We start from the raw sequence: 26239 nt of genomic DNA on the forward strand, positions 1-26239 counted from the left end.
TGAAATTGTACCCAGTTCGTCGATGCTGGGAAGTTCCCAGCTGTCCAATCTCTCATTGCAAACCAAATCCTCTTGCTGTAGGATGACCGTTATACAAGGGCAAAATGGTCCGACCACGTTCACTTCCACGCTCTAACGACAAGACCACTCGAGACGTGAGTTGTGTCATCAGATACACCTCCAAGAAGGTTTCAAACATTCCATGGCATGGCAGGACGACTCCACGCGCACACCAGCTACCATGAGCACTAGTACTCACAAGGGCTTTCTGGTAAAATCAACCGCCACGTTATCGTATAAAGATCCATACTACCACGGCACCCGCATCACCAAGCACAAGCCCAGGACAGTAAGGCCACACCACACCCCCTGCCATGCTCACTCCGCTCTTCTCAGCGGCCATGGAGCCCCATCGCGGCGAGAGGGAGCTCCAGCTTCTCCTCCTCCCCACAACCACTCCCCTCGACGCCGCCTTCCACGCCCCTCGGCCGCCGGCCACCACCTCCGACCACCCGCAGCTGGACCTGAGCCTGTCCATCAGCATTGGACCACCACCACCCGCACCACAGCCATCGCCGCCTCCGGCTCCGCCGCCAGCGGCCTCCGCTGACCAGAGCAAGAAGGCGGCGGCGGACGTGCAGGCGCTGAAGCGGCACACGGCGGAGCAGGCTCGGATGGCGTCGGCGGAGCGGGCGTACGCGGAGCGCGTGATGGAGCTGGCGCGGCGGGAGCTGGAGCTGGCGGAGCGGGAGTTCGCGCGGGCGCGGGCCATCTGGGAGCGCGCCCGCGGCGAGGTCGAGAAGGTGGAGCGCGTCAAGGCCATGGCGGCGCGCCGGATCGCCGCCGGCTCCGCCGCCGCGCTCGAGATCACCTGCCACGCCTGCATGCAGCGCTTCCATCCTGCTTAACTGCCATAGATAGCATGCCATGCATGTTCTCGATCATAGCTACCTTAACTATTATATTAGCTGCTGCCAAGGACTTTGTTTAAGAGTGTTTTATATATCCGTTAATTCAGGGTCGATCGCATCGTCATCATCTGGTTGGTGATTTCTGTGAAGAAAAGGGAAAGGACAGCAGGAGCTAGCAGATCAGTGTTCTTCTCTCGCTTTTCTTGTAGAATACTGCATCGTCCGTTTCCAGCCTAAAAGGAGAGGGAAAGGGAATCTAGCTGCCAGTTTAGCTTTAGCTAGTGGTGTGCAATTTGGATAAGCTGGCCTCACTGTTGCGTTAGTTGGCCATCTTTGCGCAACACATGCATGCAATTGCTTCAGGGATCTATGGCAAAGGATTCAGAACGACTGTTAGTTCGTAATTCAGTAATTCTGTCTAAATTTTATAGGAAACATTTAGAACAGATAGGAATTCTTCCTATGTTTCCAAACGGACATGAAATCTTTCTTGGTTAGTTGCGGTATCCAGTGGCAGTGTCAAGGCCAGGGTCCTGGACCACGCTTGATCCAAAGCATGAAAGCGTGCATGTCAAATCCGTACGGCAGCCGGTGATAGACACATGCTTAGACAGTGAAGGGTGGATGGCAGCCCTGTAAAGATGGTTACGCAGAGACGAGCAGGAGTAGGCGTCAGCAGATTCTCGCACGGTTATTCAGCCATCACTCTTACCCATGAACAGGTGCGCCTGCAGTGCAGGCTGAAAGAGAAGACAGGGATGGCTCGCACACCGTGTCGATGCTGCCAATTCCAATGCCAAGCCAAGGTGTCGGCACTCGATCGGCAGAAAGGATCTCGCTGTGCAGCTACAGCTCCTTAATTTTCCTTTTACCTTTTTGAGTTTTGTGGAGGAAAAGGGTAGGATTATTTGTAGTCAGGGAATATTTTCTTGCACGGTCCCACTGCAGGAATTATACTGGTTTATGTGAAATTCCTACGTTCCAAACATGATCCGAAGAGCTTAAGCTTTCTGTGTGCGAATATCGTTCAAGGTATAGGAGATTATTTTACACTTAATTCAGAGGTATGTCAGGCATGTTGTCTGTTAACTAGTCAGGAATGTTAGCAATAGTTTGGATCCAGAAGTATGCCGTGGTGCCAGTAGTATGATCTAATGATTGGTGTGTCATGCTTATGCATGGTGGAATCAGAGGAGGTGCTCACTCTCATTTTGCTTTGCTCTAGACCAGACATGATGAGGTGATGAACAATCCTTTAGAAAGTAGCTACCGAAACATCGCTAGCAAAAGCCGACCCATGTGCGTGGTGCCTTTCGCACTTGGGAATCTTGTCCTCGCATCGCTTGATTTTGTCGATCGATCGGGGTTTCTCGAGCCTGATCAGGGATGAAACATCATATGGTGGTCTACTTCTTTGTACTACATACATCCCTCTTCTGTTATCTTGTCTTGCAAAGATCACTCAATCATGGCTTCTATTCTAACATATATATAAAGTATAGCAGCTAGCATTATTGCCCATGTTGCTGCTATGTAAGTTTCTCAGCGATGGCAATCCAAGTACAGAGAGGATGACCAGCATCGAAATGTGCTACTGATGTTTCTATGTCGGCCGTCGAATGATCCACGGTATGGAAGAGCTGATGAGCAGCAGGAATGTGCATCCCCGACGAAAGCATGCATATAGATGATCCAAAACTGGGAACCTGACAGCCGGAAACTAACAGATGATCGAGTAGCAGGTACGTAGCTTTGGCGTCGCGAGACAAAAGGAAGGGAACAAAGTAGAAGCAGATGGATGGCCTGGGCTCGGGCTGAAAAAGGACAGATACACTGCACGGACGACGCGCTACGGTCCAATCCAAAAGTTTATGTCTTGTGCAGATAAGCTGAAGAACCTGTATGCAGTATAGTAGGCAATGATGTGCTTCTACTGGCCTTCCACAGAAAGATAGAGTATATTTTTTTTTTACGGTCAAGGGAGGGAGAGCGTCCCCACCTGATTTTCGTTGATGGGCTTTTAGGTAAGCCAAAAGATTACAATACTGAATTTCAGCAGTTTTGTAGAGGTCAAAAGGGGGTTTTACAGGTATTCTGAATGTTCTACATATTGGCAAACGCTTGACACCATTCATCAGCAACCAGGCGATCTGCCACCGGCCACCGCTGCGCATCTTGCTTGCAATCCATACGGAAACGCTGAAAGGAGGGGGTGCTCCGTTGATGCTTCCACAGACGCCAACAGATGAGTAGCAAAAAACTGTCATAGTGCTTGCTTGGGACTGTTGCCGGACGAGGAACAGTCCAAAGCGCGGCAACCTGAGAGCCACGCCAGGAGACGTCCACACTTGAGCGGCGAAGGGGCACCGGAACATGATGTGGTTGCAATCTTCATTGGCGTGTTGGCACAGCTCGCACTGCGCTCCATTCACCACGCCCGGCATTGGATCCGCTCTTGGATGAGCAACCAGGCAAAGAATTGCACGCGCGGCGGCACACGGTTGTTCCAGACGAAATCAGTGAAAGCACAGCTTGGATCACCCACCGCCGTCATGATCGATCTATAGACAGGCCCTGCGCGCAAGGAGTTATCCTTCTTAGCCAAAGTCGAGGAGCGGCGGTCCCCGCTGTCGTCCAGAGACACCTGACCAAGCAGCTGTTGTAGTTTCTCGAGCTCTGCCCTTCCTCCATGCGTGATCCGTGACACAAGATGCTGTCCAATCCCGTCCCCAATGACCTGGGTGTAACAAACCTAAGATTAATTAAACCTAGATTAAGCCTAAGAGAGCAATTAGCAGCTAATTACCCAATTAAAAGGTCACTTTTGTCCCTAAAGAGCTGAAAGAGTGATTAGGCAGTAATTCAAATTTTTTATATAAGAACTTAAAATTTTGTCCAACTAAGAGTTGTAGAACTCATCTTTACTAACAACTTTTGTATGTAGCGTTTTGTTTGAAATTGAGCAAAAGACGATCAAAAACTCAAAAATTCAGATCATTAGCAAATTAAGCAAAACAGGAAAAGTCCCAATTTTGAGTCCCTTTATCCCAAACTTTCTAATGTAAGCTCAAGTCAAATCTTATAAGAAAGTTTTAGTGCTACGAGCTCTTAACAACTTTGATTATTGGAGTTAGGTCAAAATCTGCACAAAAGCTTTTCAAAAATAAAGTCAAACACAGCTAAAATGGTCAACCCGGGCAAAACTGAAACTTTGGCTAAGTTTGAAAATTTCGCGTTCTGTCAAACTTTGAGCTTTCAAAACTCCAAACCTACTGTGATTTTGAACTCAAACCTTTTACAAGTTTTGAACTTGGTTACGAGGAATACAAGTTTTGTAAAGGGAGAAGTGGTCGCGCAGCTCAAAAATTTTGAATAAAGTGGTCCCAAAGACCGGCCCTTCGACCTATCCCGCAAATCCCTCGCGCCAGATCGCGCACGTCGCGCACTCCACTCGTTGCCCGCCCCGTGGCGTGCGTCCACCGGCACCACACCGTCGCCCAGTCTCCGGCCGCAACAGAAAGCAGCCTCGCGCGCCCCGCAGCTAGTGAAGCGCCATAGTTCCCCCCTGCCCTCTACAGCTCCTCTACACCGCTCCACCTCACCCAAAGGAGCTCCCTGCTCAGCGCGCACCCCCGCGACGCGCCAGGCGCAGGCCGCCACCACTCCGCCAATTGGCACCCTGGACAGGACACAGCGGAGCCCCACCTCGCCAATGCCGCATCCCAGCAAAGCCGCCTCTCCGCGCACGCCTTGCTTCGCCCCATGCCCGCAAGCCTCGCCTACAGCGCCCTCGCCAGCAGCGCCACCCCCTCCTCTACGCCAATGGCGCCATCGCCAGTCCTCGCCCGCAGCAGCGCCCCGGGCCTCCCTCCAATCCCATCCGCCAACGCTGCACCTCCGCCTCGCTCGCCCACATCGCCCTGGCCCTATAAAAGGGGCAAGCCCGCAGCCTGTGACCTCCCCCCCCCCCCCCCCCGCGACATTGCCTCCGCTCCCGTGCTCCAAGCTCCGCCGCGCAACCCCTCCGTGGAGCCCTCTGCTCCTCAGCTCCCCGCTCCTCGCCGCAGCCACCGCAAGCTCCACCGTGCCCTTGCGAAGCTTCCCGAGCCGCTTATTGGACTCCTGAAGCCCGACGATGCCGCAACGCCGCCGGACTTCGCCGCAGCCCGAGCACCTCGTCCCCCCACGCGTTCGTCGCAATTTCTTCACCGCCGCCTCCCAAACTCCGCTAGACCCCTCCCGGTGAGCTCCCGCGCCTCCCCGCGTACTTATTGCCCTGGTTAGAGCCCTAAGTTCGCTGGAATCGCGCCGCCCGCCGCCGTGCCGCCACGAGGGCTTAGTTGTGATTGAAAAACCTCTGCGAGGGCCTAGTTGTAATAGCGTGAGGATATGATTGTGAATCTTTAAAGCTGTCAAGGGTCCCGGTGTAAAGTGTTTCGGTATATTTCGAGTTAAATTTTCAGAAAATGAGTTTAACTTTGTAAATGCCCCAAAAGTCGTAGAAAAATTGAAAAAATGCCAAATCAATTTTTTAGACTCAGCGTGAAGTGTAGTTTGTTATAAAAATAATTTTGGCACATGTCTCTGTTAGGAATAATGTTGTATGATTTAATCATTGTTTAGGCTATTTAAATCATAGTAAATCACAAAAAAAGGCAATAATGATGAATCAAACTCTCAACTGTTTGTTTCAAAGAATCAAAGCTTAGAAAAATAATGTGGAGCCTAGCACAGAGTTTTAAGTTACTGTTTTAGTTTTATAATTGAAATCTAAGGATAAATTTATCTTTTTGCACAAAGTTTAATCCTGAGAAAAATGTGAAACCACATGGAGTGGACCAGTGATGAAGAGTAGTTCATAGGAAAAATATGAAACCTTGACTGAGACTTGATGAAACCCACTTTATTTTTAGAGAAAAATAAATAGGAGTAATATATGGAAATAGATGTCCTTCAATAAAAAGTATGGAAAATTCACCAAAGCCTCAATTTCACCCATATAACTCACTGTTAAAATTTCATACTTAGATTCATTGTGGTTTGTGTTTTAAAAATAGTTAAGTTCATGCTACCTTAGGGTACTAAAACAATTTTAATTGTTTTTATGCACCTCCATTGGATCTCAATTTTTTTTACAGAAACTCAATAATCTTAATAATCTTGTGCATGAGTTACTGTTAAATTTGTAGTTTCATAGCTTGCTTTTTGGTTAAGGAAATAAAATTTGGAAGATGAACCTAATTAAATGAATGAGAGAAACATTAAATAATAATAAAGGTAAAAATGGTAATTTTAGAAGAGTTATAGAAAAACATTAACAGGATAACTTTCCAAGTGAACCTTGAGTAACCCTAGAATGACCTCACCTTTCTTTATGAAGTCTAAGTTGTAAAACCTTATATGTGTACACAATCACCATCAAAGTCAACCCCGGGTTTTATACCACAACACACCTTACCTCATGAAGATAATGAAAGTTTAGAACCTTGTTTAGGTGAATGTGGTCGAAATGTAATTTACACTTCAGCAATAATTCATGTTTTGCATCCTGCATGTGAAAGCATGGAAAATTGAACTTGTTGCATTTGCATTTCGTGTAGAAGTGAACCTCGTCGACGGGACTTACGAGCTTCACCCTGCTCAGGAGGAGGAGCCCCTGGTTGACCTGAACCACATGGAGGTTGAGCCTGTGCAAGAGCAAGCCGAAGACCAGCTAACTAACTCCGAGTTCAAAGGCAAGCCCCGGTGCATGATTACCTGTTTTAAATACATGCAATATGGTTGATGCTTTGATTGCGCATTTACATTTCGAGGAGTTGATTGAAACCTTAGATGCATGAACTTAGTACCCTTTGACATGAACACTAGTTTGATAAGTCGAGTAGTTGCAATGCTTAATAGGACTCGGTAAAAATCGAGTGATTGCCTGTCACTCGCGAGTTATAGGAGTTGATTGGTTTACTTCTGTTGCAACTATAAGGACACTGGACGGGGCCAGGCTTATGTTCGGTACTCAGTGGTTTGCCCTATCTGTCTACATGAGAATCGAATCTGACTAAGGTCGAGATGTGCTAGTGTTCGTGATCAAGTGTTTGAAAGTATTAATCCCTTACCTAGTATAGGATGGGGAAGCCCAGTACCTGATTGAACTGGGGCGTGGCTTTATCCCTACTGTCTCTGGAACGTAGTTCTCCTGGTGCATCATGTGGCTACAGGTGCGGTCATAGTACGGTGTCGTCCAGGACTATGGAGCCTTGTATGCCAAGGGAAGTAGGCCCTATCCATGTGCCTGGGGATTGATGGGGGCGGCTGACAAATGAAGTGAACCCAGCATGGTACACGGATGTCGTGGGATTAGGTTCACCATGCATGATTAATAAATTCGAAACAATTTGTCTGCCTCTCACAGTTTGGGATTGCTTGATCGCTATGCTACACTGAGTAAGAATGGAAATGGATGATGATCTTAATATTGATGCTTGTCATAAATTGCTTGGAAACTATGCTTGTTTAGTATAGTTGCTAACTTAGACTGGTAAATTAACTTAGAACTTGTGGCTAAAATATTAAAAGTAATAACCTACACTAGTCGCTTTTGGTAAAAACAAACCCCCCTAGCCAAAAAGTTTGCATGTCTAGGTGTTGGTGGAATAGTACCACCGATCGGTTAAGTCTTGCTGAGCATAGTTGCTCAGCCTTGCTTGTGGCACATCTTTTCAGGTGATGTTGATACCTTTGAGTTCGCTGCAAGTATTACTTGGCCTACCCAGCTTCCTCCGGGTTGGACGGTCGAGTGAGATCCCTCCTCGAACGGCAAGGACAGGGGTCATTGATGTTATGATCAGCTTCTTCATGATATCGTGCATCGACGTTTAGTTTCCGCTCGTTTTATTTCTGCTGCATGAACACTCTGCAAACTATGTTTCAATTTTGAACTTGATGTTGTAATAAATCAATGCACTTGTTTAATCTGGATGGACTGTTGTAATCTCTGTAACTACTCGCCATCGTGTGAGTCTTGCTTTCTCGATCCTGAGTTAAGTGGTTCATCGGATGAAATCCGACGGACAACCGAGTTGACCTGCTTAAAGTACATGATCGCGTGTTAGGCGACTTAAGTGTGCTTTAGCCAAGTTAATTTGGGTGGTTCCGCCACACTGGGACACACAAGCGTCCTTGTCAAGAGTGTGGCTGTGCAATAGAGGGAACACATCTCGTAAGCGGCCGGCTGAGAGCCACCGATCTTCCCAGAAACTTGTGCTTTCCCCGTTATAAACTTCACAGAAGGTGACCGCTCGATATAGAGGGAGCAGGGATTTCAGATCGCGCTAGTGAGGCCCAGCAATTTCTCTGCCCATGCTGACCATGTTGATTCTCGCCCACACCAAGCGCCCATGCTGAATCACCAGTGTTCTGGAGCCGATGCAGGAGCTTCAGTAACAAACACTTGTTCTGCACAGATAGATTCTTGATGCCGAGGCCCCCCTATTCCTTCAGATGGCATGCCTGCTCCAACACGATCAAGCACTTAGACCCATGCACCTAATCCTCTCCGAACCACAGGAAGCTCTCCGGTGCCGGTCTAGTGCGTCAAGGGTCCCCTAGGGGAGCAGAAGAACAGACATGGCATACACAAGCTGGTTGTCAAGCACCGAATCAACCAGAACCACCCTCCCCATCGGGTTGAGTAGCGAAGCCTGCCACCCTCCAAGATACTTGTCTGTTTTGCTGATCAAGGGTGCGAAAGCAGACAGCTTGAGCTTTTCGCGGGACAATGGCAATCAGAGGTACGTTTGGGGGAATGCGCCGACCTGGGATCCAAGGATGTTCTGCAGCTCTGCCACAACATCTGCAGGTGTGTGCACAGGGACGATCATGCTTTTGTCGTAGTTGATGCGAAGACCCGTTGCAGCCGAGAAAGAATCCAGCACCTGCTTGAGGTGAGACAGGTCATTTGGATCCACCCTGACAAGGATGAGTGTGTTGTCAGCATACTGCAGGACTGGGCAGTGGAGTTCCGGGGCAGCAGGGTGCCTGATACCAGCTGTCTGCCTGATCAATTGCTGAAGAACATCAACAACCAGTAGGAATGGATACGGTGAAAGTGGATCGCCTTGCCGCAGTCCACGCTTGCAGCCGAACCACAGCCCTGGCGTGTCGTTCACAAGGACTGCCAACTTCGATGTGCTAAGAATGCGTGAGATCCAGGCGCACCATTGTGTCGGGAACCCCCGGGCTTCCATGATCATGGCCAGACTAGTCCAATCAACTTAGTCGAACTCCTTGGCGAAGTTGAGCTTGAGGACTAGAGTGGGTAGCTTCCAATGATTGCAGCATTGAATTAATTCCAGAGCGTCTATGAAATTTTCAGAATTCGAGCGCCCTCGAATGAAACCTGTCCAATCCATGTCAATGAGGAGCTTGGGGATCTCATGTTGTAACCTTGTGGTGAGCATCTTCTCAACAATCTTTAGAGAGCAGTTTTGCAGGCATATGGGCCGGAACTCGAAAGGTTTCTTCGCAGCTACATGCTTAGGTATCATGATGATGTAGGCTCGGTTGAGGCGCTCGAGATCTGCAGTGCCGCTGTGAAACTCTTGCGAGAATTCCAGTACTGCCGGCGACACCGTCTCCCATGCGGCAGTGTAGAAGCCGGGGCCAAAACCATCTGGGCCTGGCGAGCTGTTGCGATTCATAGAGCGAACCGCTGCACGCGCCTCCGCTTCAGTGAATAGCACAATCAATGATGTCGCATCCACCGTTGTGGAGCCAGAGTATAGAGCAGCGACATCAAACACCATCATCGTCAGTTGACGTTCCCCCAGCAGTGTCTTCAGGTGAGCGGTGAGGGCTTGCGTTTTGGCGTCGTGCGTTGAGAGGCTGACACTATCAACTTCCAGCACCCGGATTTGATTCCGGTTCAGCCGTTGGCTTGCATGCGCATAGAAGAATTGGGTGTTGGCATCCCCTTCTTTGATTGCACAACACTGCCGCGCTGCTTCCAATATGTAGCTCGCTCCCGTATCGGTACTACCAGGCAGTCGTGACATTCTTGGCGCAGCAGAATTCCCCTGCAGAAAGGTATGGCTTTCTTCGAGCACATCAAACAAATATATGACGAATTTGCAATTCTGGTGGAGGGAGGGGGGCGCACGCTTACTCCGTGCCCAAACCTTTAACTCATGCCGAACTGCCTTGAGCGAGCCAACCAGAGCCGCCGCGGCGCCGCGGTCACCATTGTTTTGCCAAACCGGGAGCACCACCGGGAGGAAGTCTCGGTGCTTGAGCCAACCATTTTCAAATCGGAAAAAGGTCAGGGCGCGTGGATCCCAAGCAGTTAGGAGCCCACCCCTGGACCCCAAGGCGTCAACGCAAGAGAAATCAGTGAGATTTGGTGGCAAAAAAGATCTCACTTCATCTAGTCAGTAGAACGCAGCTTGGTTTCCTGAATGCAAGCGATGTCAGGATGAGCCGAAAGGAGGGAGTCGCGCACCATCTTGCATTTGTCATGCTCTCACAAATCGCGAACGTTCCAGGAGAGTAGCGAGTAGGCAATCGAGTTAGGATGCTTGGCAAGGAGCGGACACTAGGTAACAAACAACCAGCGAGTTCACTAAAGGGAGACACAAACGGTACAAACAGCACCAGATGGCAAGACCTAACAGACAGACGGCGCGGCTATTATGGCAAGAAGCGCCCCAACAGCAACACCCGCAACTACAACAAGCAAACGTTCGACCCAACCAACAAACCAGAAGTTCAAAAATACAACACCAGATTACACAAATGAAATACGGCTGCCCAGCCACGAGGGGAGCATAACGAGGAACATGTTATTGCTAACTGTAAACATCAAAGCAATCCGCGTGTGAACACCTAGGAGTTCAATCATGGGTGGCCTTCAAGCGTCTAATCAAGCTTGCGAGCAGCAACTCCTCCAAGTGCCAGGATCTTGCCAAGGGCTTTGGTAGTGGATTCTTCCAGACTAACTGCTTCAGACAGCTTCATCAGATATGCCGCTGCAATAGGCTTCTTCGTCATCTTCGGGAGCTTCTTCATGGAAACGTGCAACTGAACTGGCTTTGAGCAGAGTGCAAGGCTGTTCTGCAGAGCTTTGAGCTGGGAGGCCTTTGTCGTGGCATCAACAAACATGCCTTTGTCCTTTGCCGCAAGGCGCTCACTGTTCCTAGACCCGAGCTGTGCACCCCTAGCAGCGTTCCGGGTGATGCGGCTGGCGCATGCTAGAAGCTGGCGGCAGGTTTGCAGCGGAGCATAGTGGCGGTGAGGCTGGAGTGGGTGGCAGAGCAGGCGGCGACTGCACATCGGCGTCCTCATGCCAGGTGAGCAAGAGCACGAGTGTGGCACATCATGAGCGCGGGGCTGGCACAGGTGTGACAGGGATTTGCAGTATGAGAGGCAACGCAGGGAGTGGCGGTAGCGAGAAACTATTGATGAAACCATGGCACGGTATTGCAGCTCCAAAGAAAGCGCCTGGGTGCAGTGGCTGCTACGGCGACGAGGCAAGTGGTGGCATGGGCCCAGCGCGTGGAGGCGGTGATGGGAGGTGGCCGCCTCCCTCATAGGCAGGAGGAGGCCCATAAGTAGGCGGTGGTGGTGGCGGCCCAAAGAAAGGAATCCATTGCCCATCAGCGCCGAACTGCTCAGCACGGGGCTAGAACGTGAGCACGTTCTGCCTGAGGATGATCCTGCGGCCACTAGGTGGATACACGCCAAGACGGTACGGCACATGTGGGTGGCACAGCTTGATCACAAAAGCACAAGTAGGAGCAGTCTAAACCAGGGATGCCCTGCCGGTCGATCTCCATGACAGCACCAATGCATTTGAAAATCTCACGCACCTTGTCTTCATCCCAGTGCAAGAGGATCTAAACCAGGGATGGAGTATATTGTAATTGCAAGAGGATTTCGAGATTGCAGTGTTGGGTTCTGATCCATTTGCGTCACATTGCCAGTCCAGTACTCCATCAACATTCTCAGCCCAAGCCATCTTAGTCGTTTCCTGCACTGCACATGTGTCGTGAGCAAGTGGTGTCGTGCTGAAAACCTTGAAGTTAATACGAGGACGTCTCCAATAATATAAGGGGTGTTTGGTTCTTTAGTCTGAACTAAAATTTATGTCACATCGAATATTCGGATGTTAATTAGGAGAACTAAACATAACCTAATTATAAAACTAATTATAAGATGGAGGCTAATTCACGAGATGAATCTATTAAGCATAACTAATCCATCATTAGCACATGTTTACTGCAGCACCATATTGTCAAATCATGGACTAATTAGGCTTAATAGATTCGTCTCGCAAATTAGTCTCCATTTGTGCACTTGGTTTTATAATTAGTCTATGTTTAATACTACTAATTAGTATCAAACATTCGATGTGACAGGAATTTTAGGAGGTCCTAAAGAACCAAACACCCCCTAAGTCAGCTGATAGCTCATAATTGATGTGGTTCTGTGTACAAGGCGGTTTTGAAAATCGTGTTGTGAGAGAAAGTTGCATCAAAAAGTGAGCGAGACTAGCTCTTCACTCCATGCTAATCTAATACTCCCTCCATACCTATACTAGTTGTCGTTATGGGCTCTAGGCCTATTTTCACAAAGAGTGTCGCTGTTGCAGTATGCGGTCGATGCTTGACGCGTTTGCCCCTGGCCAAGCCGTCCATTGCGCCGTGCGTCTGTTCCGCTACCGCATTCAATGCGCGCGTGCTCTCCTCGTTTGTCGCCCGCATTCATCGCTCGCACGCGCACCTCCCGCGACTCCCTTCTTCTCCGCAGCCACTGCACGCGCTCCCGCAGCAAGCTCGCCTCCTTCATCTCCCATAGAACGTTTCGTTAGACTCCATTGCGCCGCAGGACATCGAGCCGCTGGACAAAGTTGAGATGGTGCAACAGGAGGTGCCGGACTCCATCACGCTGGACACCGTCGAGGCTCTGGACTCCGTCAATGAGGTGCCGGACTCCGTCGAGGTGGTGCAGTGTCCTCGCTGCGGCACATTCCACGCTGGCGGCGTCTTCGGCGAAGCCTGCTTCCAAGCTCGCAGGTGTGCCCGTTGTGGCTTTTTACATGAAGACTACGATCTGGCAGCAAGGTGGTTGCATAAGATGGAAAAGTTTGATTGCGAGGTCTACATTCTCGATGTGGACAAACTTCAAATGAATGGTAACACAATCCTTCTTCCTGAGCATGTTGTCAAGAAGTTGGAGGAGAATTTCAATACGAAGAAGTTGGAAGAAGCAAAGATGAAGCAACAGTGCCATGCAAGAGTGGACGATAGCATACAAGATCAGTAAGGTGCACAAGCTAACATACATGCATAAACTAATTTGTTGGGACAATTTGGTGCAAAAGCTAACTTGCTTCTTGGAACGGTTTCATGCAGGAATACTAGCAAGTGCTTCAGCCAGAAAGGAAGCTTCACAAGACATTTGCAATGGCAGCCGATCTTCTCTCTCTAGTCTTTGTTTTTGCATGTGAGGAATCTTGATCTTGTTGCATCCTTTTATCTTCATGGCTTCCTTCAAAACACTTTATAGTGTCACAAATATCCTATTTGCTTTGCGTGGTGAGTACTCTAGGAGTGCCTACAGAAACATGTGTTCAAGAAATGAATCAATGAGTACTCCATTTAGTAGTTCAAGAAACAATGTAACAAGTGAACATGTGATCAATTTACCTGTTGCACGGCTGGAACTAAATCTTTAATTGTTTTTGCATCCTTCTTGTACTGAATAGCTTGAATAGCACGAAAAAATCCCAAGTCTAGAATGTTGAAATCCGGAGAATTGGGTGGTTGACAAATAAGCTGAATGTCAAACCCATCTTGCTTAGCAGCCTCACAAAAAATAGGATCATCCACTTTTAAATGAGAAGGTGCATTATCTTGTTGTATGAAAATTGGCTTGTTCACGTCTTCTCTTGGCCATTTGGCCTGAATGGCAGGCAACACTTGATTTAGCATGAAATCTCTAATTACATCCCTTGTGGTTGAAGTTATTGGCTTGATAACTTCTTCACCACGAAGATGGTTATGACTTCTTCTAATAGCTTGTTCATAAGTGACAAGTGGAAACAACCAATTTTCCCATCAAAAATACACTCTCCATTTCTAAATCTTGGCCGAGCACAAACACACAAAAATATGATCCTAGGAATGTAATTCTTGTTCTTGCAAGTGCGATGTGGTTCATCTTCCTCGGGTAGCAAGTAGTAGTTCTCAGATTTTTGAGAGAGGTAGAACCATTTCTCATCAATGAACACAAAGTCAAAAAAATCCTTAAACTTTGGATCACCAACCAAACCATGCTCAATCATGTCAATGCACCACTTCAACCTAGTCTTTTTGTTAGCATCAGTGAGGTAAGGTTTGATGCTACTAGAGTGGCGTCTAAGCAAACCCTTTTTCAAATACCTTTGTATCCTAGATTTAGTAATACCAAGTCTACTAGACACATCTTCTATGGTCATTCTTTGCTTGAGAGAAATGTTCCGCAATTGTTCCAAATCAAGAGGCATTGCCTTGCGGCCACATCTACCCTTCTTTAGACTAGCACCACGACCGGAATGTTTTGAGCAAGTTGGGTTTTACCTTGCTTCCATATGCGCTGAACCGATCGAATGTGAACTCCAAATTGATCAGCAACATTTCTTGTATCTTTCTTGCCTAGTTTCCCATTCTTGCTTCTAGCCAACAATGCTTGGTACACTTGTTTTCTAACTTCTTCAGGAATGTCATGCTTTAGATGGTTTACTTGAACGGGAGCTTCAACATCTTGTTGTACTAAAGGAAAAAAAACAAGCACATTCATGTTGTAGCTATAGGATAAAACAAGCACATTCATACAATACTTAGCCACGGCATGTACTAGCTATAGGAAAAAAAACTTACCGGGCGAGTTTTGTACAACCGCACCAAACTCGTCTAGTGGCAAGTTCAAATCAAACGCTGTCCAAAAAAGCAGAAAAAAAATGAGAAACAAAACTACACGTTGTTGCTTTGAATATAAAAAAAAGAACAAACAAACTGAGTAGTACATTACCATATGTGGTGTGATCCTCCAATATTCCCTCATTGAGATCGAATGGAAGATTGTCGTCATCATCTTCTTCTAAACGAACATTCAAATCGAATGGATTAGCCATTGCAGTACATGGAAAGAGAAGAAGTGGAGAAGGAAAGAGTGGAGCACGGCACATATGGAAATAGAGGAAGATTGTCGTCATCATCTTCTTCTAAACGAACATTCAAATCGAATGGATTAACCATTGCAGTACATGGAAAGAGAAGAAGTGGAGAAGGAAAGAGTGGAGCACGGCACATATGGAAATAGAAGAGGTTGAGATGGAAAGGATGAAGCACCGGTTAAATAGGAAGGGGTAAATGGACAGATGCCCAGAGAAAACGAGGGCGCGCACGGTGCCATCCAACGAAAAAAAGCGACAAAGAACGAGCTATAGGCAAGCCATGCACACCTACAGGGACTTGAACCGTCGACCTCCAACCTCAGGCCACGGTGGACTAGCCACTCGAGCTACACAAGATTGTTGTAAAGGTTACTCGCAGCGCTATTTAATAAGGACAAAGTTGGAAAAATACCTCTAATTAATCACTCCTTGGTAAGCACAATCATGTCCTAAACGACAACTAATCTAGGTATGGAGGGAGTACTTATTGCACTGTTCAATTGAGTTAGCTCTAAGCTAGACCACTGGAGACGCCGCCGTCACGCGTACACATAGACAGGTGTTGACGCCGGATTTCGTCATCAGTAGAATCGGCGCCAAAAAAGAAAGAAATCGAAGGAGTACGGATGGGAATCGGCCAAAAAGTGCTACAGTGCGGAATCGGTCGAGTGGCTTTTACTTCGCTTCAGAGTGAACGCGCTAGATTCCCAATCGGCAATCCTTTGCTGATAAGAAATCGGCCGATCAGGAAGGTGGACTAAGGTGGGCCTGTATGGGTTTGGAAAGATAGAGGGATAAGATGAAGTTCAGCCCACGAAGCGTGGGGTAATTAGTTTAGCACGGATTGTGCTTGTAGATATTTGTTTTCTGTTTGAATTAGAGATAGAGTCCTAGTCGGTTAAGAAGATTATTTGTACGGGGCTATAAATAGCTACCTTTGTAAATCTGTAAACACAACAATCAATCAATACAACAAGTTACTTTATTCTTCGTACTTACTTTCGAGCAGGCGACTTCGCCATCACTTTTCCTTCTCACGAGTTCGTGCGGATTGGCAGGGCTGCATCATCTTGATCTCCGGCCGATTCTGTAAGTTCCGTTTATCGAGTAATATCTAAGCTTTAACTTCCGGCGCATCGCTGTTGTTTCGTTTAGATTTATTCATCAGTTATCGATATTGACTAGATTCACGGGTTTTTACCTGTTTTCCTAGTTTTTATCACCAGTTATCCTGCTAGGAATCGGTAGTATCGGCTTTCATTACTTTCTGTTGCCAGATCCATCTGTTGCCGATTAGATCTTTTCCTAGTGTTGTTATTACGTGCTTTGTACCGATTACTTTAATATTTTTCTGTCCACAAAGCTACAGGGATCGTGTTGCCTTATAACCGATTCCATCATCACAGTGAATCGGCCGGTCTGCCGATAAGCTCTCCCGATCGGAAACCTAGCCGATCGTAGCTACTGAATTTGACACGTGTTCTTCCTTGCCAATCAACAGGTCAGATTGGCTGGCACGCCGCGCGAACCGCACCAGGGCATTCACCCGAACAGGAGTTAAGCAGATTCTCCCGGGTCGTGTGTCGGTCGCTGGGATTCGGTTGACCGATTTCTAGCGCCAACACACTTTTGGCACGCCCGGTGGGACCAATACAACCGCTGTCATGTCGAAAGCTGCTGAAGTCTCCGAAGATAACGTCATCGAAGTGACGGAAGCAGATCTAAAGGACGACCAAAAAGAAGAACTGAATCAGTATCTGGAGCAAGTCCGTAAAACTTGCTTGAAATCCTTCAGTCGTTCCAGGAGCGGGGAAACTGTTAAAAAGTCTCCTTTCCCTACTCCCCGCCAGATCACAATTTCAGAAGATTCGGATAAAATGTCCGATATGATTCAACAATCTCTTCATCACGCCTTCATCAACCAATCCCCGGTACTTTCAAACATGGTGCACAATGCTGTTGTCAACTCCTTCACCGGGGGTATACCTCAAGGGTACAGGGGACCTACGTATTTTCAGCCGATTCCACCAAATCAGGCTTATCAGACTTCACAGCCGATCCAATCTTCAGTAGGAGGATCTGGTGCTTCTACGTCATCAACTCCTTTGGGATACGGCTCCATCCAGCCGTCCTCTGCACCACTCCCTCCAGTCATCCCTTTACCCTGGGGGGCACCCATACACACGACCGGTTTGAATCAATCGGTCAGCCAAGGGAATTCTCCGTTCCAGATACCCTCCCAAACGGCCACTCGGCCGATCATACCACCATACCAGCCTATCACTCCAGAGGTCAACAAGACGTCAGAGCTCATGCTATATGATGAAACAAGTGGTGCCTACAAGCAGCCGTCCTTTACTACACCACCGGCTTATACCCAGATACCACCTTTTCATCAACCTCCTTTTATTCAACCTCCGATTTATCAGCATGTGCCGATCCCACCGCCAACTATTCCCCAGCAACAACCAGATTGGTCGGCGCAAATCGCGGAGGTAATGCAAGAACAATTCGGCCTAAAGCCAAAGGTGCAAACGTATACCTACAGGACACCATACCCATCTACGTATGACTTGTTGCCGTTTCCCCATCGGTACAAAGTTCCTGATTTTACCAAATTTTCGGGGATGGATGATACTTCCACCGTGGAACATGTGAATAGATTCATCATCCAATGCGGGGAGGCAGCTACGCAAGATGCCCTGCGGGTACGGTTGTTCTCGTCATCCTTATCTGGATCGGCCTTCCAATGGTTCACCACTTTGCCACCAAACTCAATTATCACATGGGCCGATCTAGAGAGACAGTTCCATAAGTACTTCTATGCTGGGGTCCACGAAATGAAGCTGTCCGATTTGACTAGCCTCCGGCAAAGAAGTGATGAGCCGATACCCTCATACATACAGAGGTTTCGGGAAATCAGGAACAAATGCTACTCCTTGGCTCTAACCGATGCGCAGTTGGCCGATATAGCTTTCCAAGGCCTGCTGCCACACATTAAGGAGAAATATGCTTCACAAGAGTTCGAGAGCCTGAGCCAGATTGTCCACCGATTGTCCGGGCAGGAGGTGCGTCCATTCGATCCAAGAAGGAATTTCCAGAAGAAAGTGGCGCTTCTGGAAGAATTAGAGGATGAAGAAGACGCCGACATCGGACTTGCAGAGTGGATTAAAGGAAAGAAACCGATATCATGCCCATTCGGCAAAAAGGAGCCGGAAGCATTTGGTTTCGACACAACTAAAGCTGACAAAATCTTCGATCTTCTACTCCAGGAAGGACAAATTAAACTCTCGCCTTACCACACGATACCCTCTGCCGAACAATTGAAGAAGATGAAGTATTGCAAGTGGCATAACGCCACATCACATGATACCAACGAGTGCAAAATCTTCAGGCAACAAATACAGTCGGCCATTGAGCAAGGCAGACTCAAATTCGAAGTGCCGGCAAAACCGGCCAAACCAATGAAGATTGATCAACACCCTTTTCCTACCAACATGGTGGATACGGGTAAGAAGCCCCTTCAAACAAAAGTGCTGACGTCCGAATCGGCAAAAAGGAGTGGCTCTGTCGATCCCAGAAATCAAGTTACGTCCGAAGACGTCAAAGGGAAACGACGAATGGAGGACGACGATGGTGAGTCTGATAGACCACGTGTTACCTCCCAGTTCCTGCTCCAAAAGTACCAACGCCAACAAGAACGTTCGCGGTCCCGAGAGGAAGCGATGCGTCGGCATGAGGAGCACTGGAGATGCCCATTCTTCATCCATTGCTGGGAAAATAACCTCAGGCTACCATCAGCCGATACTTGCCCAGAGTGCAACGGTCCCTATCGAGGCAATCGGCCGTTCACCAGGTCTCGTTCCAGGGATGGAAGGCCAGAACCGATCAGCAGGAATCGGCGCAACCCGGATGATCAGCGCCCTTCCTTGTGTGATCGGCTGGGGGGCAGAAGTGACCGATATGGTCGGTCAGAAGGTGGAAGCCATAATAGGCAGGAGGGCAGGACCGATCGATACGATCAATCAAATAGCAAAGCCAGCGTTCACAGCCGGCTCGAAGACATGGCCGATGCTCGGGTAACGGACGAGAACCCATTAGGACGAGAGCCAGAATGGGAACACGCCGGGAAAGAAGGGAGGCCAATAAACCCCAGATGGTGTCCCGATGGTTTAACCAAATCACAAAAACGGAGAATCCAACGCCTCCGCCAATGGGAACAGCAAGAAGAAGAGAGCGCGATGGACAAGAAGGAAGGGAGGCCTCGGGTGTGGCGCCCCAAAAGAAACGACAAGGGCAACGATGAATCGGCGGGTGATGAATCGGCAGCCGAAATCGGTATGGTTTTCGTATTGCCGATGGAGTTCATGACCCCTACCGATCAACAGGACGTGTCGGCGATAGAGGAACAAACAGCACGGTTGGTTTTAGAACCAATGATGGCCACGTTCGGAAAGCCCGAAGATGACGAACGACAACATATGAAGGCGTTGTTCCTTAAAGGGCATGTTGACGGTCGCCCCCTCACTAGATTGATGGTCGACGGGGGAGCTGCCGTCAACATCATGCCGTATGCCGTACTCCGAAAACTGGGAAAGAGCGACGACGACCTAACCAAGACGGACATGATGCTCAAGGACTTCGAAGGCAAGGTGTCAAACGCTCGCGGGGCCCTCTGCGTCGACCTCACCATCGGCAGTAAGACCCTTCCTACCACGTTTTTCGTCATTAATGGCAAAGGGTCCTATAATATGCTTCTTGGCCGAGACTGGATACACGCAAACTGCTGCATCCCGTCAACTATGCATCAATGCCTTATACAATGGGTCGGCGATAACACCGAAGTGGTCAAAGCTGACTCCGCGTACAGCATCGCTGCAGCCGACGCACAGCAATGGAGCTGCGAAACCGTCAGGTGCATATCAGGTAGGGTGTGGGAAACCGATTTCCTGAAGGTCACCGATTTTGGCCTACAGCCGATCCGAGCAGTCGGCTCCGAAGAAGCGCAATAGATGGATCAGTTCGCCCGAGAAGACGGGAAGCTGGGACACGGATTCACGTCGGCCGATTCATTGGAGATGATAGATTTAGGTGACGGGACCAAACCAAGGCCGACTTTTATGAGTGCAAATTTAGATCCAGAGTATAAATGTAAGTTGACAAATTTATTAAGAGAATTCAAGGATTGTTTCGCTTGGGAGTATCACGAGATGCCCGGATTAGATCGGTCTATTGTTGAACATCGGCTACCCATAAAGCCAGGGTATCGGCCGTACCAACAACCCGCACGGCGATGCAATCCTAAAATTTTACCAGACATAAAAGCCGAAATAACTCGGCTAATTGAAGCAAAATTTATTCGGCAATGTCGCTATGCCGAGTGGATTTCTAATATCGTGCCAGTGTACAAGAAAAACGGGAAGCTACGCGTTTGCGTCGATTTCAGGAATCTTAATCAGGCCACACCAATGGATGGCTACCCCATGCCTACGGCCGTATTAATCGACGCTGCCGCGGGACACAAAATTATCAGCTTCATGGATGGAAATGCCGGATACAATCAAATACTTATGGCCGAAGAGGACATACCCAAAACGGCTTTCAGATGTCCGGGCCACCTTGGTCTATTCGAGTGGGTGGTGATGACTTTCGGCTTGAAGAATGCCGGTGCTACATATCAGAGAGCCATGAACTACATTTTTCACAAACTCATTGGCCTCCTGGTGGAGATCTACATCGATGACGTTGTGGTCAAGTCCAAAAGCCACGAGGAACACCTAGCCGATTTGCGAAGGGTGCTAGAGTGTACCAAAAAGCATGGTCTTAAGATGAATCCCAACAAATGCGCTTTCGGCGTCTCCGCCGGACAATTCTTAGGATTCATGGTACACGAACGAGGTATAGAAGTCAATCGGAAGACCATAACGGCCATCAACAAAGTCGTCGCTCCACAGAACAAAACTGAGCTACAGTCTCTAATCGGCAAGGTAAACTTCATCAGAAGGTTTATATCTAATCTATCTGGACGGATTCAGGCGTTCACACCACTCCTGAAGTTGAAGCCAGACCAGGAATTTATTTGGGGAGAAGAACAGCGCAAGGCATTAGAAGACATCAAGCGATACTTGGTCTCACCCCCAGTCCTGGTTCCCCCTCAAACGGGTAAGCCGTTTAAACTATATTTATCAGCCGATGAAAAAGCTATTGGGTCGGCTCTAGTCCAAGAGTTTGAAGGCAAAGAACGGGTAATTTATTACGTTAGTAGAAGACTCCTGGATGCCGAAACAAGATATCCTCCAGTGGAGCGTTTGTGTTTGTGTCTTTACTTCTCGTGCACCAAACTCAGGCACTATCTACTGTCGGCAGAATGTATAGTCGTATGCAAAGATGATGTAGTAAAATACATGCTGTCACTGCCAATATTGAAAGGACGAATCGGTAAGTGGATCTTAGCTTTATCAGAATTTGACCTACGATACGAATCGGCAAAAGCCGTCAAGGGTCAAGTCATGGCCGATTTTGTCGCCCAGCACTGTGGGCCGGAAATCGCTTTCGTGGAGCTAGCGCCTTGGCAATTATTTTTTGACGGGTCATCATGCGGGGTCGGATCAGGAATCGGCATCGTTCTCATATCGCCTCGGGGGGCAAGATATGATTTTTCTCTGCCGATAGAAGCCGCCGCCACAAACAACCAAGCGGAGTACAGAGCTGTATTAAAAGGTTTGCGGCTATTGAGAGAAGTCAAGGCCGATTCTGTTGAAGTCTTCGGAGATTCGATGCTAATTGTGGATCAACTAACCGGAAGGGCTGAGTGCAAAAATGACATATTACGAATTCATCACGAAGATTGCTTACAGCTTTTAAAAGAATTCAGATCGGCAATAATCGAACACGTCCCAAGAGACCACAACGAGGAAGCAAACAAACTCGCTCAACAAGCATCTGGGTATCGGCCGATTCCGGGCGCCATGGCCGTAGAGCTTGCAGCCGACGATTGGCGTAAAGAAATTACCGATTACCTGAAGGATCCGTCTAGAAAGGTGGAGCGACGAGTGCGCTTTCACGCTACCAAGTACGTACTGCTCGAAGATGATCTGTTCTACCGAACGGTCGATGGTGTTCTTCTTAAATGCCTTGGGACAGAAGAAGCCAAGACTCTAATGGGAGAAATCCATGAAGGGGTATGCGGAGCTCACCAATCAGCACATAAGATGAAGTGGATGATCAGAAACAACGGGTACTATTGGCCTACGATCCTCGAAGACTGTTTTAAATATTATAAGGGTTGTCAGGAGTGTCAAAAGTTTGGAAATGTCCAACGTGCACCCGCGTCGGCCATGAATCCCATCATCAAACCATGGCCGTTCAGAGGATGGGGAATAGATCTTATCGGCCAAATTTATCCACCATCAAGCAAGGGGCACAAGTTTATTCTGGTTGCTACCGATTACTTCACCAAATGGGTGGAGGCAATCCCACTAAGGACTGTGACTTCAGCTATCATGGCCGATTTCGTAAGGGATCATATCGTCTACCGATTCGGTATCCCTCAAACTATAACAACCGATCAAGGAACAATGTTCACATCGGGGGAATTTGAGGAATTTACGACCGATATGGGCATCAAGTTGTTAAATTCTTCTCCATACTACGCTCAGGCCAATGGTCAGGCAGAATCTTCCAACAAAGGAATAATCAAATTAATCAAAAGGAAGATTGAAGAATACCCGAAGAAGTGGCACCTATGTTTGACCGAAGCCCTATGGGCATACAGAATGGCTTGTCATGGGGCCACCAAGTTATCTCCCTATCAGTTGGTATACGGCCACGATGCAGTGCTTCCATGGGAGTCAAGGGCAGGATCAAGGCGCATTTTACTTCAAGACCAGTTGTCAGCCAATGACTACTCGTCTCTTATGAAAGAAGAACTTGATGATTTGGCCGGCCAACGACTAAGGGCTCTGATAAGTATCGAAGAGAATAAAAAGAGAGTGGCCAGGTGGTACGATAAAAAGGTCAAAGTCAAGCAGTTCTCCCCCGGAGATTTGGTATGGAAGTTGGTACTACCGATCGGGTCGAAAGATCCTAAATTCGGCAAATGGTCTCCTACCTGGGAGGGGCCGTATAAAATCGGCAAATGCGCTCCAGGGAATGCCTATATCTTGGAAACAATAGAAGGAGAAGAATTCACTAGAGCTCTAAATGGGAGGTACTTAAAAAGATATTACCCAAGTATATGGGTCGGTGCCTAAGGAATCAACACGATCATACATGACCGATACGATTCGGTCTTGAGACACACATAAAGTCGACCGGAACGGCCGATTACATTCATTCGGTACGGGCGACGGGTCACATGGCCGACAAAATGTTTAGTCGCCCTTAGAACAAAAAATACAGCAACTAATTATTCTTTTTCTTACGCTCCCTCTCAGCCCGACCTAACTCTATCATGAGTCGGATGTATTCTTCTTCTATGGCCTTCATTGAAATCTCCGCTTCGACTTGACGGGGGAGATCTACGGGAGGGCGCGAAGTCCCCGCTCCCGTATCTTCAAGAACGACTTGCCGAGGGAGTGGATGACTCCTGCCGATGGGAGGTCGCCGGCTGCCGTTCCTCTCCACGAAGTCCAGGATCGTTCGGGCCTCCGTGGCGATGTCGTCTTCAAGATCGCCACAACGGTCGCTCCTGACAGGTGGAGATTGATAGTTACTTTCACTCACCACGGAATCCAAGACTACGCGAGCCTCCGTGGTAATGTGGTCCCGGAGCTCCTCTCGGTGAGCCACGATCAGCATCTTGTCCTCCGACGTTAATGGATCTTCAGAATGAATGCACTCAATGGCGCGCACGAGCTCGGGGCTAAGACGTTGAGGCTGAAACAAAGGAGGAATGAAGAAAGATATTCTCTTCCTTAGGGTCTAAAAAGAAAGGAAGGTAGGGGTCAAAGACTTCACCTGGTTAACAGAGGAAGAAGAAGACGACGAGGCCATGGCGAAGAAATTGCACCGATGAGAAGGGGCAGAAAACCGAGAGCCAAGAATGATGCTACCAGGAGTAAGTGCCGAGGTTGGTATTTATAAAAGAATGCGTGGAAATCTGGTAAAGCTACGTCCCGTCGGTAATAAGAGGGCAATAAATAGAAAGGACGTCACGAAGGGGGGTCAAAGAAGATAATAAACGATTCGTACGAAACGGTCAGTGTTTTTACAGATTACCCAGAAGGGTATCGATAGTCGTGATGGCCCAACGCCGGATCTGGTCGGCAGAGTCAAGAACCCGTTGGTCTTCTTCCGCCGATCCAGGAACCTCCGATGCGCTGCGATGGAGTCTCAGTGCCTCGTGAGCAAAGCGTTGCCTCTCCCGTGTTAAATCGGCAATAACAGAAGGAAGCTCTTGGAGTTTGTTCTCTTCGGCACTGATTGCCTTGGTCACTTGCTCCATTTCCTTGGCAAGCTCCGCCCTCCGACGCTTGAGACGGTCTATCTCACCTATGATCGCCGGGCGGGAGTCTTCTAGAACATGGATACGCCGATTCGCCTCTTGAGCCTGACGCTTGAAAACGTCTTCCTCTTCACGAGCCTTGGTCAGCTTGGCGCGATCGGCCATGTGACGAAGGGCTCTGAAGACCGGGATCCTCATAGACTCGATGAAGGCCGCCGGCGCCAGGGCCTCCTCTGCCTCTTCTGGTACTCGTCCGCTGACGTCATTGAAGAGCTGCCGAATCGGTGAAGCGTCTTCTACTAATCGGCCGATGTCTCCTTGAAGGAGGGATCGGATGCTGGAAAGTTTGGCTCGGACGTCATCAGGAACGGAACTCAAGGCGACTTGGCGAGAAGCAACTTCTTCGTCGTCAGAGAGGGCAACCGCAAAGGAAAAAAGGCTGTTGTCGGGGGTGTCCTGTTCCTGAAGATAATAAAGAAGAGAAATAAATCAGCTGTAAGTAAGAGCAAATCGGCTAAGATAGAAGCCGAAACAGAAAATTACCATTTTGAAGCGAATCTCCTCCGCCATGCCTTGCTCGGGGGCCTGCGCCATGGGTTCATCAGATGAAGAGGACTCCACGGTAATCGGCGCAGTGTTTGGACCAACCTCCTGACAAGAAATCGGCGATCGAGGAGCGATTGATGTGCCGATGGCCTGTGTCAGAAGTTTGAATAAATACGTTACGAGAATGCCCAAAGGAAATCGGTACAAGAGGCTCTATACCTTAACGGAAGGAAATGGGGGCGCGTCAATAGCCGGAGGGGCTGCTGCCGATTGTGGTACTTCTGTAGGGATGCTCTGTGCAGTTAAGGTTAAAGAAAAGTTAATATCAAAATAATAATCGGAGGCAGCTCGACTCAGTGTTACCTGTATGGCCTCCAACAACAACGATGCGGCGGCCGCTCCAGCTTGCGTCATGGTTTGAGCATCGGCACCTTGAATAACCTGAGAAGGTGGTACGGCCGAAGTTTCTGCCGATACGTGCACAGGAGGATCCGCCGATTCCGTACGAGCCCGGACTCGGCGACTGGTCTTCTTAGTGGTCCTTTTATGAATTTGTTTCAATCGGCCAGTAATCACGTCAACAGACGGGGCGTCATAGCCGATAAGGGGATAAGTAGTGTATGGATAACTCTCTATTAGTCGCCCGCTGCGGCTGTGTGTTGGAGGGGTCCGATTCTCGGCCTAGGATAATAAAATCATTAGTCTTCGATCATGTTAAGAGAAATAAAAGGGAATAAAAATCGGCTATGTGAAGTACCTCGGCGTTTGGATCAATGTTGGTCGGGTCCAGAAGATTGCAGTATGCCGATGCTGAGTTGCAGAAGAGGAATTGCTTCCAATCAGCCCACCAGAGTTTGAACGGCTGGACAGCAAATGGAGCTACTAGCCAGTCGTTCAAGTTAATTGTACTGGAGTCTGGAATTCGGTCTCGCAACCGACCGTAATCTAGGCCAGATGTGAGATCATCTCTAAACTTGATTTTGCCAGCAAAGTACACCTGAATCGGCAGCTGACCCATGCCGAATTGTCGTGCTGCAGCAAAAGGGTTGTAGAATTCGTACGAAGGGGCATCCTTCCCTGAGAAGAAGTTGGCCGGTAGGATCCCTGGCTTGATCAACCCTTCATAGAGAT

The 26239-nt window shown here is 48.4% G+C and overlaps 1 protein-coding gene across 1 annotated transcript; it reads left to right on the top strand.

The window, feature by feature from the left end:
• The first annotated feature begins 228 nt into the window (after positions 1-228).
• Positions 229-1417, top strand: LOC140221412 (uncharacterized). Its single transcript, XM_072291002.1, has one exon. It carries the CDS (start codon positions 375-377, stop codon positions 906-908), a length of 534 nt encoding a protein of 177 aa, XP_072147103.1. The 5' UTR covers positions 229-374; the 3' UTR covers positions 909-1417.
• Positions 1418-26239: the final 24822 nt, after the last annotated feature.

Source organism: Setaria viridis, chromosome 1, assembly GCF_005286985.2.
Source record: "Setaria viridis chromosome 1, Setaria_viridis_v4.0, whole genome shotgun sequence".
NCBI classification, from domain to species: domain Eukaryota; kingdom Viridiplantae; phylum Streptophyta; class Magnoliopsida; order Poales; family Poaceae; genus Setaria; species Setaria viridis.